The following is a 17861-nucleotide window of genomic DNA, read 5'->3' as shown; positions in this document are numbered from 1 at the left end:
AACTCAACATGTACCTTAACCCCAGCAGTCACAGTCAGTGTGAGGGCCCTCACAGCAGGGGGCACCCTAACCATGACACACTGGGTGATAGAGCACATGGAAAATTCTACAGGACACAAACAAAGTACTTTACTGATTTAGTGATCACTGATTGGTTCAGACGGGGTGGTGACATGTTTACTGCTTCCTTGTTTGAATGATTTTACTGTTGTGAAATAAAGGTTAATTTCAATGTCCTCTGTGTATTTTGTTACTTCAGACTGAGGCCAAATTTAGACCAGCAGATCTTTTTAACGCATGAAGCAAAAATAGCAGCAGCTCAGCAAACAGCAAATCCACAGGAGACTCTGAGTGCCCTGTGGTGTGCTGTTACTGCAGGCAGACAGTCAAGTAAGTGCAAGATTAAGAGTAAGAGAACAGACAGACAGACAGATACAGTATATGTTCATGATATTACAGATGTAAACAGACCGACAGAACCAGTCAAACAGAAGGAAAGACACATCTGGTAAGTTCCGATCACTGAAACTTTTCTATCCCCCATTAAGTCTGCAGTCTGACATCATTGTGTACTTTTCACTGAACTTATCTTTACTTTACATCTAAAAATGACTACCAAATGAATACATTTGTTTGTTGTTTCTGTGATCTTTTTGTTGTTGTGAAGTCTTGATTGGAGACATTTGATCACAGCTTATGGAGTGAGTTTTTAGCTCAGCAAAGGTCACAGGCTCTCAAGTTTCAGAATCGTCTTGTGATGGGTCAGAATATCTGCAGCTCAACTTTTTCACAAAGACGTTAAAGTAGCATGTAGCGTAAAGTCGACAAGAGACTCTCTTGAACACTGTCTGGATTAGTGTGCTGTACTCAACAACTACATCAGCCAATAGCAAACCCTCAGCGTAACATCACAGCGTTGCTCCAATGAACGCATGCATGTATGATGTCCTCCACATGCATCACAGGGCCTCTGTCTGAAAGGTGATTCACTGTTTTTTTTTGTAGGCGTGTCTCAAGATGCCGCTGGGCAAAGAGGAAATGAGGTCATTCGGTAACGAGCGGCTCAGGAATATTTGGGAGCAGAGAGCAGAAAGTGTAGCGGTGGAGTGTAAACAGGAAGAAGTGAGGAAGAAAAGTGCGTTGAACCGGTGAGAACCAATTATGAGATGTTTATCTGCTCTATCAGCTGATCCTGATCTTTTTTTGTTCTTTGTTTGTATATTTCCCTTTATTCTGTCATTTTTTCTATTTTGTCACCTTTGCATAAGTTTTCTTGTTTGTTGTCTCTTCAGTCTGTTTAGTCAGTGGAATCAGCACTGGTTAGAGAGGAACAAAATTTCCGACCCACACAAGAGCAAGAGAGGTGATGACTCAAAGAGTAAAGACAACCCAGTGGACAAACCCAAACCAGTGATCCGCTTCAAAGTTGTACCTCCTCCTCCACTATCCAAATCCAAAACTCCTCTTCCACCTCCTCCCAGAAATGAAGCTCCACCCATGCCCCGCATGCCCAAACGCAAAGTGGAAGTGGATGTTTTCCGATTGTGCTGGAAGGAATCCTGGATGAGCTTCAAGCCTCCAGCATATTTGTTCCTGAGAGCCAAAGAGCCAAAATTCAGACAGTGCCGATTTCCTGAGATCCAGGTGAGCCACAGCAGAACATACAAAGAGAAAGCATACCAGCCACAGGACGACAGGCCACATCCTGCTGTTGAATGGAACCAGTCCTGGAAACAGGTATGTAGAGTCTGCTGTGTCTCTGTTGTTGTTGCTCAATTCCAGTTTCAGCTGCAGAGGGGTCTTCATCACTTATATTCACTTGGTATTCTCAAAATGGTACAGGTAGGTGTAGATGGATAGACAGATTGTTGGTTTGTTGGTGGGGGGGTCATTGCCAGTGAAAGACAGTGTCATAATTGGAGGACTCCTTAGCCTTGGCAAAAGTACAATCTCTTCATGTACCCTCGAGTATAAAATTGTATTGTACAACAATAATTAACCCAAGGCTCAATTTGCATAGATTAGTGCAGCCAGGTAGACCAGTGTGTCCTGCTGGGGGAGTGGGTTAGGTTTAGGCTTAGGTTTAGGGTCCAGGCACTTTTGCTATTTTCCTGAAAACTGGATGTGTGGAGTATGAATACATTACCATATGATAACAGTGGGTGTTTTAGGGTAAGTGTAGGTGCTGATACTTCCAATCAAAGATACACTTTTATCTAATTTATGTAGCACTCCAACACTCCATATTGGGTCTAAAACCTAGTTAACTGGTTTTGAGAACTGATTACAAGTCTATATACAAGCAGTGTACGATGCTTAACATAAGTGAACCAGACGTTTACTGCAGGTTAGTCACAAACATATTAACACCTATAAGATGGCGGCAGATAATGTTACACCTCCAAGGACATTTCGCCCAAAAATAACAAATATTGTCCCTCTAAAATAAATGAAAAGTAACGTGAGTCATTTGAAATAAATCTATGTCTATCTATCTATGGGTTTATATCCCTCAGACCTTAAGTAACTAAAAACTCTTCTTCATTGGATTAATCACATGCACTGCAACATAATCTCTGCTCAGAATGTCTCTGTAACACAGCCACACAGTAATTACCGATAAATCAGCACAATTACACACTCAACAGCAATCTTTAAACCCTAACTCGCACTCTCTCTCACTCTTTCTCACACTCTTACTCGCTCACACACTCTCCCACTCTCTCACACTCCTTTGTCTGCCTTTTATACCGCAGCCAATTACAACTGGCAAATATGTCGGTCCACCTTTATTGATGATAAAACAACAGAAATAAGAATGTTTTTTAAACATTCTATGTGATACCGCCACCTACTGCTACATTTTTATTACTTCTATCCCAAAACATTACTTTATGTTTTCATATTTTTCAATTAACTTCTTTGTCTTTTTTGAAAGTTGAACAACAAATTACTCCCACTTTCATCTATCAGCTTATCACATATTTGTATGAGTTAGATTCATATCATCCCCATATTGTCAGCGGGACAACATTTATTTTATTTCACAAACACTTGGTGATTTGTATAATGTTTTATTAGATTAAAGAGCTGGATGAGAGTGATAACGCACTCAAACTACAGACATGATGATGAGGGCGTCTGGTAAGAATCACAGATTAATCTCTAACATTCAGAATCAACTTTTTTGCTGTGTTTTGAGTGGTGCGCTGTTAAAAGAACATTGTCTGAAAGTAAAATGGACCAGAAAGTGGTATGAATTAAAGGGGTTTGTGTGGTTAACAGCATTAACGTGTGCGAGTCGCGTAGGTAGGCCTGAGGTTAGATCGACTCCTGTACCAACATCGAGCTCAGCAATGTTTCATCACATTCTTGTTGTTGAATGAAATCTATGGTATTCTGGGAGTCATAACTTTTTTCTTTTCTTAGTTTCGTGTTCCCTCTCCTACATTTTTATCAATGTTCTAAAAAAGACTGATTGTAAAGTATCTGCAGTTTATTCACTTCATTTCTTATTACTTATGACTGTTTTCTTCACATTTTCCAGGTGAAGACTCCTGTCAAGTTTGAGGAGGAGGAGGAAACGTTCCAGTGGGAAGTTTTGTTTGAAAGAGAAAACATTTCTGCACTTAAAGTGGATGAATATTCACTTCCTGTTTGGGCTCGAACCTGGAAGTTCATGAACTTTGTTTACAGACAAAAGAAGCACAGCTGGGATCAACTGTGGGCTGATTATCAACCACAACTGAGCCACAAACTCGACAAACTCCAACATCTGCAAGATCAGGCTGGTTGATCCATTCATTCATCAGTACATCCATCACTCATTCATTTAGTCAATCATTCATTCATCAATTCATTCACTTGTTGAATTTTAGAGAACATACATAATTTAAGTAATATATGGCAAGAATGCATTAAGGGTTGATTGGTAAGTAGTGAGCCTGATCTAGCGAGATGATGTGATTGACAGGAGGTTGTGACACTAGCTGCTGTTGCGTTTGATGAAAATGCACAAAAACAAAGTGTGTCATCATATGTCATTTATGGACTGACCTCACTCTGATTATTTTGAACATCAGGCTGAACCTTCATCTTGGGAAGATTCCTGGAAACTTTCCTGCCATGAAGAGAGAAGTGCGGCAGACGCGGACATCACAGTGGTGAGGATAAACAATGTGTTTGTTCCTGGATGGACGGTGTCCTGGTCACTCTCAACCAAATATCAGAAGGAAGAAGAAGTGGATAAGCGCTGGAGTTCCAGCTGGAGATACCAGCAGCAGCAAAGGTGGGTGATCTTACGCACATGTGTTAATCATCAACATCTCACAGCATAGTTGCACCATGGGACAAAACCATGAGGGACTCTTCTCCACCTTCATCAGCAACTAATCTTAAAATATCAGAACGAGAATGTTTCATTCTTTTATGAGGCAAAATTCTTACATCCAGAAACTTCTTTCATTGAAGGACGACTCCAAACTAAAAGTCAAACTCTGTGTTTGTTGACAGGTGGCGATGTGCTTCACTGACGTCTCATCACCTACACAGTGTGGAACTGAAGAGGAGACGCAAAGCCAAGAACCTCCAAATAACATCTGGACTGCAGAAAGAAGAGGAGGATGAGGAGGAGGAGGAGGAGAAGGTCCTGTGGAGAAACGCCTGGATGTCCCCAAAAGGCTGGTCTACACGGGGACACAACGACCTGCAGGAGGACAAAGAAGAGATGGAGAAGGTGGACGAGTGGGAGGATGAGGAAGGAGTAGATGTAGAAAATGAAAACCAACTCAATGACAAAGAGGATAGTGAAACAAGCAAAGACAAACAAGAGGAGGATGAAGAAGATGAGGAGAGCGAGGTAGAGGAAGAGGAAAGTGAGGTAGAGGAAGACGGTGACACCACAACTAAATTAGACAAGGATGAGGATAACAAGCTAGATGAGGAAGAAGATGGTGCATTAGACAAAGAGGAGGACAATGAAGAAGAAGATGAAGTCAACAATTCTAAATTAAACAAGAGGGACAACAAGAAAGTAGAGGAAGCTGATGAAGAGGAGGAGAGTGAAGCCAATAAAGTGGAGGAGACTGAAGCTGATGAAGACAAGTATGATGAAGCTGATGAAGAGGAGGAAGATGACACTAATGAAGAGAAGGAGACTGAAGCTGATCAAGAGGAGGAGATTGAAGCTGATGAAGAGCGGGAGATTGAAGCCGATGAAAACAAGGATGATGAAGCTGATGAAGAGCAGGAGGTTGAAGCTGATGAAGAGCAGGAGATTGAAGCTGATGAAGTGGAGGAAATAAAAGCTGATGAAGACAAGGACAATGAAGCTTGTGAAGAGGAGGAGATTGAAGTTGATGAAGAGCAGGAGATAGAAGATGATGAAGAGGATATAATTGAAGATGATAAAGAGGAAGGGCACAAAGTTGATGAAGAGGAGGATATTGAAGCTGATGAAGGGGAGGTAAAAGTTGATGAAGAGGAGGATACTGAAGTTGAGGAAGAGGAGGATAAGGAAGTTGGTGAAGAGCAGGAGATAGAAGATGATGAAGAGGATATAATTGAAGATGATAAAGAGGAAGGGCACAAAGTTGATGAAGAGGGCGATATTGAAGCTGATGAAGGGGAGAGCAAAGCTGATGAAGAGGAGGATATTGAAGCTGATGAAGGGGACATCAAAGTTGATGAAGAGGAGGATTTTGAAGCTGATGAAGGGGAGATTAAAGCTGATGAAGAGGAGGAGTCTGATGTTGAGGAAGAGGAGGTTATTGAAGTTGGTGAAGAGGAGAATATTGAAGCTGATGAAGGGGAGTGCAAAGCTGATGAAGAGGAGGATATTGAAGCTGATGAAGGGGAGTGCAAAGCTGATGAAGAGGAGGATATTGAAGCTGATAAAGGGGGGGGCAAAGCTGATGAAGAGGAGGATATTGAAGCTGATGAAGGGGAGAGCAAAGCTGATGAAGAGGAGGATAGTGAAGTTAAAAAAGAGGAGGATAATGAAAGTGGTGAAGAGGAGGATTTTGAAGTAGATAAAGGGGAGATCGAAGCTGATGAAGAGGAGGAGAATGGAACTGATGAAGAGAAGGAGATTGAAGCTGATGAAGCGGAGGAAGAAGATGGTGAGGATGAGGAGGACACATCAGGACATGATAGCATTAATTTAGACAAGATGAAGGAGGAGGACAAGATAGAGGAGGAGCGTGGGGAAAAGCACAATCTGTACAAGGTAGATGAGGAAAAGGAGGATGTGATAGGCGAATTAGACACAGAGGATGACCAACAGATGGTCAGGGTGAAGGAAGGAGAGGACATGAAGGAAGAAAAGGTAGAGGAAGCGGAGGAAGACGGCAAGAATGAGCAGGACACATGGAGATGTGAGTCCAACGTCCCTCTCCATCTGCAATTCCACAAACTGAATTCCTCTTATTCCTCTTGGAAGGATTCCTGGAGGGGGTCAGTGGCCCACAGAGGAGGAGGAGTAGAGGAAGAAGCAGAGGAAGAGGAAGAGGTCTGGATTCACTCCTGGAAACTTTGCCACTGGAAAAAGCCAGATGAAGATGAAGTGTTTTGTTTTTCAAACAAGCACAGAAGTGGACTGACGCACCAAAAAGACAGAATGCCAAAGACAGAGTGGACGCTGAGCTGGAGGCTAAGGGGGACAGTGGACACAAACAGGAAGTAGAAGAGAAGAAGAGTTTCATAGATTTGAACTTTATTTTGAAAGATGCAACACGTTTGAAATATAAATGATTTATCTGTTGTTATGAATTTATGCTCCACAATAAACTTTAAATTGAAGTCTCCGTTTTCATTATTTCACAGAGAAACTAATCAAATTATTAGAATGTAATGTTTATTAAATATAGACACATATTAGTGATATTTACAAAGTGATCTTCACACTGACACACTGATGCAGGCTCATGCACATCAGGAGCAGTTAGGGGCTCAGTGCTCCGCAAGCTCTTAAGCAGGAGCCTGGAATCAAACCAGGACCATGGCTCGACTCTGAGGACCCGAGTTCACTATGATACCAAAACAAGTACAACAATTAAAAAGAAAGAAAAAGAAAATGAATCTATGAATTGTCTATAAACAGATTTTAGGTGTTTGGTTGTTTCTGTGCCTCTTCATGTGGTGATGATGATGATGATGATGATGATGATGAAGCTCTGATTGAAGTCAAAGCTCTTACAGATCTCCACCTTTTTACAGTCGTCTATCCTACTGTGTTTGTTTTTATATTATTCCTTTGAATGTGTTTCATGCAGAAGATTTTTATTTTGAACTTGTTTACTTTCTGTTACTTCCTGCTCTGTGAAGAGAGGAAGAGGAGCAGCACATCAACATGTGTCATGTGAGCTTAAGTGTTTCTATAAACATGTATGAGATAAGAAGCAGCTTCATTAACATGTGAAGAAGGTCTGGATGGGCAAGAGAGGGGAGGGGGAGGGGACACAGAGACAATGAAGAGAACAGAAAGAGAAGAAGCTTCTTCCAAGAAAAACAAGCTCAATCATTTTAGTTGGCTGAAATATTCTCTTATTTTTGTGAAATTATTTTATATTTGTTTGAGTGTAATTATTAAACGTAGACTCGTGAATTACTAATTACTGATTACTAATATGTGAGACAGACAGGCAGACAGACACATCTGTGGGTGCAGGCAGAGTGGCCAGGGATCCGGAAGTGGGCGCGGCCACGCGTCTGTTAAAATCAGCTGTGAGAAACTTGCGCTGCACTTTTCCAACAAACAAACGGGAGGCGGAACTTTTTATCCTGAGAGACGAACGGAGGAACTTTAGTTTGAACTTTATTCGACTTGTTTGGATTTAAGACTAAAACTTTGAACAGGGTAAAGCTGGGATTTATTGAAGGTATTTTCTGAAACTGATTTTTAGCTTGGAGTTCGTTTTTTGTTGTTTTTATGAAAATCCTGTTGAGTCTCTTTAGAAAATGATCCAGATTCTGCTCCGGTAAGTAATAATCATTTATCTTAGTTACTAATTGACCTAAATGTTTCCACTTATTTGTTCCATGTTTTCTTAGTTTCTTGGGATCTTTGATCAGAAATAAATTAAGTTTATTTGATTTCTACACTGTTCAGGCTGCTGCTCTCTGCTGCCCCCTGTCTGCTGTCTGCTGCTTTGCCTGTTTCAGGTTTGTCAACAAACACAACACATCTCAACATAAACCAACTTCTTGTCATCAAGTAAGAAGTACAGCAGTTCCTCCGATTGAACTCATCTGACCCTCAGACTGTAACCACATAAAGTCGTTTGTCCTTAACAATGACGTCATAGCAACGGAAAATGAGGAGCTGAAATGCAGTACATTGTTTGGCTAGTTACACACTATCACCATCAATCCTAGTTCAGTTTTGTAGATTTCAGTCTATGAGGAAATAAATAACAAAAAAGAACAAACATTGAATTGTTGTCTTTCTTATTTCAGGTTGTGAGGAAGACGAGTGCAAAGGAAGCCAAACCTCATCGTCGCCTTCTTCATTTCTCTCAGGATCTCTTTCCCAGCAGCACAACTTCCTGTCTCACTCTGCACAGGTGAACAGTGGAGAACGAAAACAGCGCAACACCAACGCCGTCCTGCCCTTCATCGGCCTCACAGGAAGTATGTTAACCATTTGACCTCACAGAAGACAAACGAAGAGAAGAATGTATCACTTAACTGACCACAAACACACACACACACACACTAATGGTTTGTTTAGTAGTTTTTGTCACTTTGTTCAGATTCTATCAATAAACCCAAAACACATCTGACCCTCAGAGCCCAACTGAAGCTGTGCAGGAACCTGTGGGGCCCTGCAGGTTTCTGTTTGGCCCTGTGGGGTTCTCTTGGGCCCCGTGGGTCTCTCTTGGGCCCTGTGGGTTTCTCTTGGGCCCTGTAGGTTTCTGTGATTTAGTTTGGATAGTTTAGACTCTGAATGAAATCTCTGTGTGTGTGGTTTTATCAGCTGATCCTGACATGAGCCAGATTCCTGCTGGAATCCAGATCTGGGTTTCATCAGTCTGACACACGGGGGAGGGGGGGTGCAGCGTGAGGTCTGGAGCCCTTCAGGGGTCACATGAGATCCAACCCCACTAATGCAATAACACATGTTTGATCATTTGCAATAATCTGATATGTAATTTTTAAATGTCTAATATTTAGAAATATTTTATCTCATTGGTGTTTATCTAAATTGTCCTATTTCCAAATTGCAGTAATGTGTAATTTAATTATTTTTTAATCATAAAAGTGATAAAAAAATATATTTATATTTGATTGATGTAGTTTGTTTTTTTTAAGGTTCAGATCAAAGTCGCAGCTGCTGTAAAAATGGAGGAACCTGCATCCTGGGAAGTTTCTGTGCGTGTCCTCAGTTCTTCACTGGGAGGAACTGTGAATACGACCAACGAGTCAGGTAGGTAGGGTTGACGCCCTGACCCTAACCAGGGTTAACCCTTACTCTAACAAACACCAGCTCATGTTCTTTTGGTTTTATTTTTACAAAATTCCCTGCTTCACTTTCTTGTTAAAACATGTCATTGTGTCTCACTGAATGTGAGATTAAATCCAGATTCACATTTACTTTGATTATCAGATTAAACAGCATTTTGTTGTTTAGGAGCTGTGGTGTGATTCCTCACGGAGAATGGGTTCAGAAAGGATGCTCATACTGTCGCTGTGGTTACGGTGCCCTCCACTGTTTCCCCCACATCTTCCAAAAGGACTGCGGTGAGACACCCATGACCTTTGACCCCACCACGTCCCACTCTATCCTGTTCATTGTTACTAAGATTACATGGACATTATATTTCCAAGTTTTGTCTGTGGACTTATTGAAATGTTGATAGTTTTGAGGTGAATACTGGAAACGAGTGTGACTGCTAAGCTAGCTAAGCTATCGCGCCAATAAAAGTACTGTAATGCGGTATAAGTGTTTGAGTGAAGTTTGTATTCTGACATTAAAACTTGTCTAACAAGAATGGCATAATACAATAATCTGCTTTGTTTTCCAGATGATTCCGATGATGTGCACTGGTACCCGTCATCCGGCATTGCAACAGCTCAAAGCGTCCACTTCCTGCTCATGACTCTACCTCTTCTTCTTCTGCTTTGAGAGTTTGTAAAAAATGTTTCTTCGGTGCTAAATGACTTTTTTTTTTAATTAACATGGTGGGAAAACATCTGTCTAGACCAACAACATGTGTTCAGTGGAACAACATATTAAGCTTCATTGTCAACATGTGACCTGACTTTTTAAACTCTTCCTGGTTTTGTCATAAACTCAGTTTGTGCCACAGGAAAGTTGTGGTGCTGCATTCTAGTCTAGAATCTAACCCTAGTCTATCTCTAACCCTGGTCGAGGTTAGTTGCATTTCTTCATTCATGAGTGTGTTTGTAGATTTTTCTCTTCTGCATGTCAACATGATTGAAAATGTACATAAGAGTTCTATGAGAGATTTCTTTACATTTTGCTATTTTAATGTTTAAAATCCATTTGAAAGTATTTTTCCTCTGTTTTGTTCAGAAATCAGTTTAATGATTTTGTCTCGGCACAATAATCACAGGGGTAAAATGTGTTAACCAAAATGTTTGTCACATTCAAAGCGTAAACAAAGTCATGAATTAAACTTTCTTCACACTTTGATTTGGATTTGCTTTGTGCATTTGTGTTATAAGACAAATGACATCATCACTCTTCTAAGCTTTAGGATGTCGGGAAGGAAAATGGTGCGACAAGCTGAAGCATCTGAAAGCAATGTTAAGACCACAGGAGGACATTTATGTCATACAACTTACCAAAACAAACTCCATTTGCCTCCATAACTAACAAAACGGTATGAAATAGTTGGCTCACGCCCCACTAAGGTTAGCGGTCACACACTGCTAAATCAGGGTCACAGCATCCAGTACCCTGACACCTAACAAAGTTCTCAGATTGACTGTGATAACATAAAAACTTTGGACCTCATGAAGTGTGTGCGTGACGTGAAGCTGCCAAACAAAGACCAATAAATGCTAAACCTTTCTTTCCAAACAGCCTTGTTCATCTATTTGTTGAATCTTCTTCATTGTTGATATGAATACAAATAAAGTTGAATTTAAAAAATGATTCTCCAGATGCATTGTGGGGATTATGGGCTGTTGTAGTGCGGTGGTGAGCAGACGAGTGAGCGAGCGGTAACATCAGGGAACAACTGACCCATCATGGCCACGCACACTTCACTCACTCAACCTAAACGTTTACGTTATGTGGGATGTGACCTCTGTCTCATTTCACTCACTTGGAAGGTTGTGGCCTTTGAAAACGATGTAGGCTGAACCCTGCAAAGAGTCACATACTGACATTGTATCATCAATCCAACAGGAAACTCAGGCTCAGTGTGCAAGCTTAGTGTCAGATCTAAAAATACCCCCCTGCTCAGATGTTTCTCTCTCTCTCTCACACATACACACATGCACAAGGCCATGGAGGAGGTATGAGTTCTGACAAGTGAGCTGATTCTTTTCAAAGATCGATTAGGTTTTCCATCTGTGTTTGGAGTCGTAAATACCAAACTAATTAATCCCTGTAACGGGTGGGAAGCCACTGCAGGTCTGAGCTGCTGAAATAAAGAAAGGTCAAAGGTCATTAAGACGAAAAGCTTCAGAAGTAATGTTGAGATGTTCAAAATTCATTCATCCCCTTTCCTTCTTTCCTTTCTTACTTCCTTTTTATAATTGTCTAACCCTTGTCCTCACCACTCTCACTCTCTGGGAGCCATGTTGGTCTGAACACACTTGAAGACCCCCTGGAGTGAGAAGCCAACTAGCGTGGAGACAGCGCAGCAGCCCGTCTAAGGGCCCAAACACTCTGAGGGCCCCACAGGCCAAAGGGTTAGGGAAGGTGAGACAGAGCACCAGAGAGGTGACAGTCGAGAAGGAGAGAAGAGTCACAGAAAGAGAGAATCAGCTGCACTGCACCACGACTACAGGCCCATTTTTAAGCAAAATCCTTTAAACAACTTAGCACTGTCTTATCCTCAAACTGTTCAAATGGAACAGGCTTCTACAGCCTATTCAATCTCTATATGCTCCCACTGGCTCACATTTTGCAAAACAACAAGGTCTCTTATCACAACAATGTGGACCACAATGCCCTAAACCTCTAATTCACATTTTCATCTCACCAAATCACTACAGCGCCATCGAATTCCTGAACATGTGCATTTAAAACATCAATGACTTTGATGTGGTGGTTCCAAAAAACCACGTCAAACATATTGACGTAGTAAAGGAAGTTTAACAGTCACATAGATAATAATAATAAGATAAGATAAGATAAAACTTTATTTAACCTGAGGGAAACTGCTGTAACATCAGCCAACCTAGAAAACTTGAGTCTGCACCAGGCTGAACTATAGTCACAGGGTCTCTCTCAGACGGCTGAAGCTCTTTCTGCTCCAGTTCAGACTCAAGCTAAGACATAATCCACTACAAACAAACTGTCTCTGACATGATTTTGTTGGATGAACCGGACCTCTGCGCTCTACTTCTTTAACTCTGGTGAGGAGGCCTTCGGCTTCTCTGCTCTACAACTCTAGAAAAAACTTCCAGAAGATCTCATGTCTGCTACAACTATAAACTCTTTTAAAACTTTAATTTTTAGCATTGCTTTTAATTCAACCAATTTGTCTGCACTGTGTTTGAACTGTGTTATATAAATAAATTAGCCTTTTCTTACTTTTAAGAACTCGTCCATGTTTATTTAAATAAATTGTCATTCTTTGTCTAAAGTTGTTAGTTCTGAGTCTTTCCTTTAGCATGGAATTGTTGTGTTCTGTTTCAGTTTTGTTGTCAAGATCCTGCTGAGGACAAAATTGTGGAATCAGAGGAGATCAGAGGACAAGCAGCAGGAGGTTCAGGGGTAGCAGGAGGTTCGGGAGCAGCAGGAGGTTCAGGGGCAGATCTGAGCAGATTTAATCTGGATTTATACTCTACAAAGGTTCACATAAAGGATTTCTCAAGACCTCTGCATTGACGGTGGTGCTAGCCCAAACAATGCAAAGGTTTCTAGTACAACCAAAGGGAAACATCATTCCCCGAAGGCTCTGTTTGGTTCTATTTAAAACCATTGAGGAACCTTGAACTTTGAAGCAACTTTCTAAAGTAAAACATTGTATTATGAGGGAAAGTTCTGAATCCGTCAGACAGATATTTCTGGGGAACATTCAGGGAACAAAAAATGTGATCAAAAGCTGAAACACAAAAACAAATATTCTCTAAATGCTTGTAAAAATAGAGGAAGACAGGAAAAAAGATAAAGCAGGAAAAAGAGAAGTAAGTAAGATGGTGGAACGAGGGACAGAAGCAGACGAGGAAAAGACAAATGTGATCAAAGGGAGAGTGTGAAGAGAGGAGGGGAGGAGTGAAGAGAGGGGAGGATAAAGGGGGAGAGAAGAGCAGAGGACAGAACAGAGAGGAGAAGAAGAAGAGGAGGAAAGGAAATAAACTAACTTCAGACAAATTGTGAGTGAGAATCACTATTCTGAAGAGCTGAAATATTTCTTTCCCACTAGAAATAGAGCCATAATGGTTCATTATTGTGTTTAGGTGAATTGTGAATAGGGTTTGTCTGTTTCCTGTTTGCAGACGATGAGCGCCGCTTGTTTCCACGACAAACAGAAGCTGAAGTCCTTCTGGGAGAAGAGGGTCGCACAGCACAGTGAGCTGATGGACGAGGAGGAGACCCGCGTGAGGAGCAGTGCATTAGCTGGGTACAGTAAAATAACATGTTTAGCCATGTTCAGAAGGGGCGGGGCTGTACGAAGGGGCAGAGTCTCAACGTGATTAATCATTGGAATAACAGCGCACACTTTCTCTTTCACATTGGATGAAGTACGCTGAGCCAACATTTAGATGCAGTGCGACGAAATATGTGTAAAGCTGAAGAATGTCTTCAGTTTACACACAAACATCAGCACACACACACACACATACATACACCACACTCTCAGAGTACAACATACTTTGATTTACGGTGTTTAAATTTGATCTGTACTGAATTTGCTCTACGAGATCACAACATGAAACTCAATGTGCATGCCGACAGTGTGTTTGTGTGTGTGTGTGTGTGTGTGTGTGGGTGTGTGTGTGTGTGTGTGTGTGTGTGTGTGTGCGTGTGTGCTGTCTGTCAGCATGCTTGCCGGCTAATCTGTGAGTTCTTTCTCTGTGTGTTCACATTTTTATTCTGATCTCATCGACATTCTCAGGCTGCTAAGTGATGACAGACGAACTGTAAACACATGAGACGGCAAGAGAGAGGGAGAGAGAGACACAGAGATGGAGAGAGGGAGAGAGGGAGAGAGGGAGGGAGAGAGAGAGACAGGGGGGGAAAGAGAGCGAGAGACTGAGAGAGACTGAGAGAGGAAGAGGGAGAGAGGGGGAGGGAGAGAGAGAGAGAGGGGGGGGAGGGAGGCAGAGCGAGGAAGAGAGGGGGGAGAGAGAGAGAGACAGAGAGAGGAAGAGGGAGAGAGGGGGAGGGAGGCCGAGAGAGGAAGGGAGGGGGGAGAGAGAGAGAGAGGACGAGAGAGAGAGAGAGACAGAGAGAGGAAGGGAGAGGGAGAGAGTGAGGCAGAGAGAGGAAGAGAGGGGGGAAGAGAGAGAGACAGAGAGAGGAAGAGAGAGTTCAAATTAGCTCTCAGAGGAAAAAAGGTTGGAGACCCCTGGGTTAGGGTTAGGGTTAGGGTTACATGTTGATCATAAGCTACTATATGTGTTCCGTCTGTCTGCCAGGTGTTTTAGCGTGTGTGTTCTTTAAACAGATAGATCACAGATTTCAAATCTGTTGAATGGACTCATAACTGATTACAGTTATGGCTCACTACTTCCCAATGAAGATGACCCTCTCACCACACTGAGACCACCACGTCTTGATTTGGAAGGTTGTGCTGGATCTGTGTTAGATCATGCTGGCCCCTGCTGTATAGACTGGAGTGACAGCGGGGAAATAATTTAAAAAACATAAATAGCAGCAAACTGATTGCTTGTAGTGACACTCAGATCAGATCATGTTGGTGTGACACCTACATGGAGAGGTGTGTACCAAACCATGACTCAGTGGAGGATCCATCATGGTATTGAACATTTTTTCAATTTCCTTCCTTCATTAAAGCCAGTGTGGTTGATGAGTGTGTGTTCTGTTTTTCATTGTGCTGCACGATGCAGATGTTTTTCTCCTAACAGGTCTTTGGCTTTGAAAACACAAATGTCTCTCTCTCTCTCTGTCTCTCACTCCACCCCCAGGCTAAGAAAGCAATGGCTGCTCCGTCTGGCTCAGAGGAACCAGAACCAGCAGGATGAGACAAATGAAAAAAGTCCCGCTGAGTCAACAACATGAAGTCACCATGACAAAATGCTTCACCTCCTCTAAGCATCTCTTCCAGTAAATTTGAATAAATAACTCATCCTTCATTGTTTTTGTCTTTCATTTTCATTTTTCATCTATTTTTATTGTTATCATTAGCTAAGTTATAGTAACTAGGGGTTATAAGTGTTAGTGTCATTTGTGTTATTTTTATAATTAGTGTTGTGAGGGTGTTTTAACATGAAATTTAAGTTTATCAACAGAGTTTATACTAAGAGCGGATTACATATATACATTTAAATGCAAAAAACTTTCTAGAAATTCAATTACTTATCACTACGCGTAAACATCACCAATAATGGATCAAAACAGATCAAATACAGTCTGTTAAACAACACTTTGGGGAGGCAGTAGCTCAGTGGGTAGAGCTTCTGCTTGGGAACTGGAGGGTGGCCGGTTTGAGCCCCTGCCGAGGTGCCCCTGAGCAAGGCACCAAACCCTCATTTGCTCCCCCCTCTGCGAAGGGTGGTATCTAAATGTAATGTAAGTCGCTTTGGATAAAAGCATCTGCCAAATGGCCGTAATGTAATGTAATGATGTGCAATAACTTATTTTCTTTCTGTGTAACACACACTGTCACAGCTGTCAGTCAAACTGCCTGTTACTGCAGTAGAAACTTTTCTAAAATGAAAAAATAATTTCAAACCCTTTCAGAATTTCTGGAATTGACAAGTTTGATTTTTTTCCCACAAGAAATGTCTCGATCTCAAAAGTGTGTTGATTGTCTCATTTCTTATAAATGGTACATAAGCATAAAGTAATTACAGTATTTGTGATATACATATACAAACTTGCAGTTCTGCTTTTAACCAGTCAGGGGCATCAGCAAAGATGCAATAAGCCTGAAACTATCAAGCAACATTTACACATAAAAATTACTCAAACTGCACTGATGAGGTGTCGTTGTGACGAGCGGAGCATCTGAGGGGTTAAATCAGGTCAAACTAAGTAAAGCCACAATCACGGAAGCCAGCAGGCACAGAATCTGTTCAACATGTCCAACTCACAGAGCCCACAGCTTCACACCACTGAATACGTTTACATATCTATTTACATACTAAATCCACAATTTTACCCTAGTTAAGCCCAGTACTTTAAAGAAGAAACTCTGGTCTACTGGAAACTGAAATTGCAAGCATCTAATTCCCGCTTTCTCAGAAGTTTTCAATCACCCCCTGCAGGATTAGTTTCCTGAAATGAAGCTAACAGCTTGTTAGCAGCAAATGAACATGGATGCGAAACGCACAGTATCACTGCAATTGAGAAACAATAGTGAGAAATGTACATTCTATTACCCAAAACCTATTTTGGGATACTACAAATACTACAGATAGTACAAATGAATACATTCTCCTGCTCTGAGCATCAGTCATTATTTTATGTTGGTTGATAAATGTGTTTCATCTCAAACTACATGTGTGGTAACAGTTTATAATATATATATATATATATACATACATAATTACAGGGTTATGGTTGTTAATTTATTAAGATGTAGACAAAAAAGGTTTTGTGTTTTAAGTGCTTCTTCTATTTCAGTTCAAATGAATGTTTTATCAATTATAAAGTTATTGATGCCTTATTATCCTTGATTACACAATCAAAATAACACAAAAAGATAAAAAATATTTTCTAGCAAAACTTTATTTATCAAAAAAAAAGATGTGCCAATGAAAATTGCATTTCTATAAAAAGCACCATGAGAAACACAACAAGTGTATACAAGATGATCATCTTCATCACCACCATCTTCCTCATCCTCACCTTAATCACCACCATCCTCCTAACAACCACCATACCATCTTCATCTTCCTCACCATCATGATAACCATCATCATCATCATCGTTCTCCTGGACTTGTTTAAATTCTCACTGTGTGTTTGATTCCAGACACTGTATGTTTCTCTACTCTCACAGGAAGAATTCTGGGTCCCAAAGCCAGTTTGTTTCCTACATTTTGGTGTAATAGCCTCTGGGTAGCGCTGAAGCTTCTTCTCTATCTACCTGTGGAATTTAAACAGGCGACCAGGCGACCACATGTAGGTTCTGAATGTAAAAGAGAAATAAAATAAAAACTGAACATTATGTCTAAAAATATTAATATGTTGACTTATCATGTTAACAAGCTTAATGCTACGTTCCAACTTGTTAACATTAACTTGTGGCTTTTATCATTAAAAATAAAGTAATGTAACAAAAGGAGCTCTTTTTTCATTGTACCTTTTTCTAAAGTTACATTTACATTTTAAATTCTGATGTGGTCTGAATAAATAATAGAATTAAAGAAATCCATAATATATTAAGTTTGATTATAAACCCCACCCCCCCACCCCCCCAACTCACACACACACACAGATTACAGTAATTAATCATCAGTTTCTCCCAAATTTTCTCACAACACACAGACAAGTTTTGTCTTTTTGACAGAAGTACTTAAATACTCTGAGGG

General features: G+C 40.9%; 3 protein-coding genes across 5 annotated transcripts; all 3 read left to right on the top strand.

Annotated features, from left to right (window-relative positions):
- The first annotated feature begins 226 nt into the window (after positions 1 to 226).
- On the top strand, positions 227 to 6798 carry LOC142988239 (uncharacterized). 3 transcript variants are annotated; one of them, XM_076137339.1, is made up of 7 exons: positions 227 to 390; positions 460 to 508; positions 1006 to 1148; positions 1293 to 1737; positions 3548 to 3787; positions 4083 to 4288; positions 4513 to 6798. In XM_076137339.1, exons 3-7 carry the CDS (start codon positions 1018 to 1020, stop codon positions 6680 to 6682), a joined length of 3192 nt encoding a protein of 1063 aa, XP_075993454.1. In that variant the 5' UTR covers positions 227 to 390; positions 460 to 508; positions 1006 to 1017; the 3' UTR covers positions 6683 to 6798. The 3 variants fall into 3 exon arrangements, with proteins under 3 accessions (XP_075993454.1, XP_075993453.1, XP_075993455.1); XM_076137338.1 differs by having other exon boundaries at positions 227 to 508; XM_076137340.1 differs by lacking the exons at positions 227 to 390; positions 460 to 508 and having other exon boundaries at positions 1130 to 1148; positions 1293 to 1363; positions 1482 to 1737.
- An 849-nt stretch (positions 6799 to 7647) lies between these two features.
- tdgf1 (teratocarcinoma-derived growth factor 1) lies at positions 7648 to 11065 on the top strand. Its single transcript, XM_076137330.1, has 6 exons — positions 7648 to 7976; positions 8108 to 8160; positions 8455 to 8628; positions 9310 to 9424; positions 9629 to 9738; positions 10023 to 11065. The coding sequence occupies exons 1-6, from the start codon at positions 7957 to 7959 to the stop codon at positions 10121 to 10123; spliced, it is 573 nt and encodes a 190-aa protein (XP_075993445.1). The 5' UTR covers positions 7648 to 7956; the 3' UTR covers positions 10124 to 11065.
- A 2365-nt stretch (positions 11066 to 13430) lies between these two features.
- Positions 13431 to 15443, top strand: LOC142988259 (uncharacterized). Its single transcript, XM_076137376.1, has 3 exons — positions 13431 to 13515; positions 13639 to 13763; positions 15292 to 15443. The coding sequence occupies exons 2-3, from the start codon at positions 13642 to 13644 to the stop codon at positions 15383 to 15385; spliced, it is 216 nt and encodes a 71-aa protein (XP_075993491.1). The 5' UTR covers positions 13431 to 13515; positions 13639 to 13641; the 3' UTR covers positions 15386 to 15443.
- Positions 15444 to 17861: the final 2418 nt, after the last annotated feature.

Source organism: Genypterus blacodes, unplaced genomic scaffold (assembly GCF_046128005.1).
Source record: "Genypterus blacodes isolate CSIRO-AG114 ecotype Tasmania unplaced genomic scaffold, CSIRO-AGI_Gbla_v1 ptg000305l_1, whole genome shotgun sequence".
Lineage (NCBI taxonomy): Eukaryota > Metazoa > Chordata > Actinopteri > Ophidiiformes > Ophidiidae > Genypterus > Genypterus blacodes.
The sequence above is the reverse complement of the archived record's forward strand: the minus strand, read 5'-3'. Positions and strand labels throughout refer to the sequence as shown.

What these genes read in the sequence shown, in the direction of transcription:
- LOC142988239 (XM_076137339.1), top strand. Translation starts at nt 1,018, where the DNA reads ATGCCGCTGGGCAAAGAGGAAATGAGGTCATTCGGTAACGAGCGGCTC. An exon ending in AAGAAAAGTGCGTTGAACCG is followed by an intron (nt 1,149 to 1,292) that starts GTGAGAACCAAT and finishes TTGTCTCTTCAG; the next exon opens with TCTGTTTAGTCAGTGGAATC. An exon ending in GGAACCAGTCCTGGAAACAG is followed by an intron (nt 1,738 to 3,547) that starts GTATGTAGAGTC and finishes CACATTTTCCAG; the next exon opens with GTGAAGACTCCTGTCAAGTT.
- tdgf1 (XM_076137330.1), top strand. Translation starts at nt 7,957, where the DNA reads ATGATCCAGATTCTGCTCCG. An exon ending in CTTCATCGGCCTCACAGGAA is followed by an intron (nt 8,629 to 9,309) that starts GTATGTTAACCA and finishes GTTTTTTTTAAG; the next exon opens with GTTCAGATCAAAGTCGCAGC. An exon ending in GAATACGACCAACGAGTCAG is followed by an intron (nt 9,425 to 9,628) that starts GTAGGTAGGGTT and finishes TTTGTTGTTTAG; the next exon opens with GAGCTGTGGTGTGATTCCTC.
- LOC142988259 (XM_076137376.1), top strand. Translation starts at nt 13,642, where the DNA reads ATGAGCGCCGCTTGTTTCCACGACAAACAGAAGCTGAAGTCCTTCTGG. An exon ending in AGGAGCAGTGCATTAGCTGG is followed by an intron (nt 13,764 to 15,291) that starts GTACAGTAAAAT and finishes CTCCACCCCCAG; the next exon opens with GCTAAGAAAGCAATGGCTGC.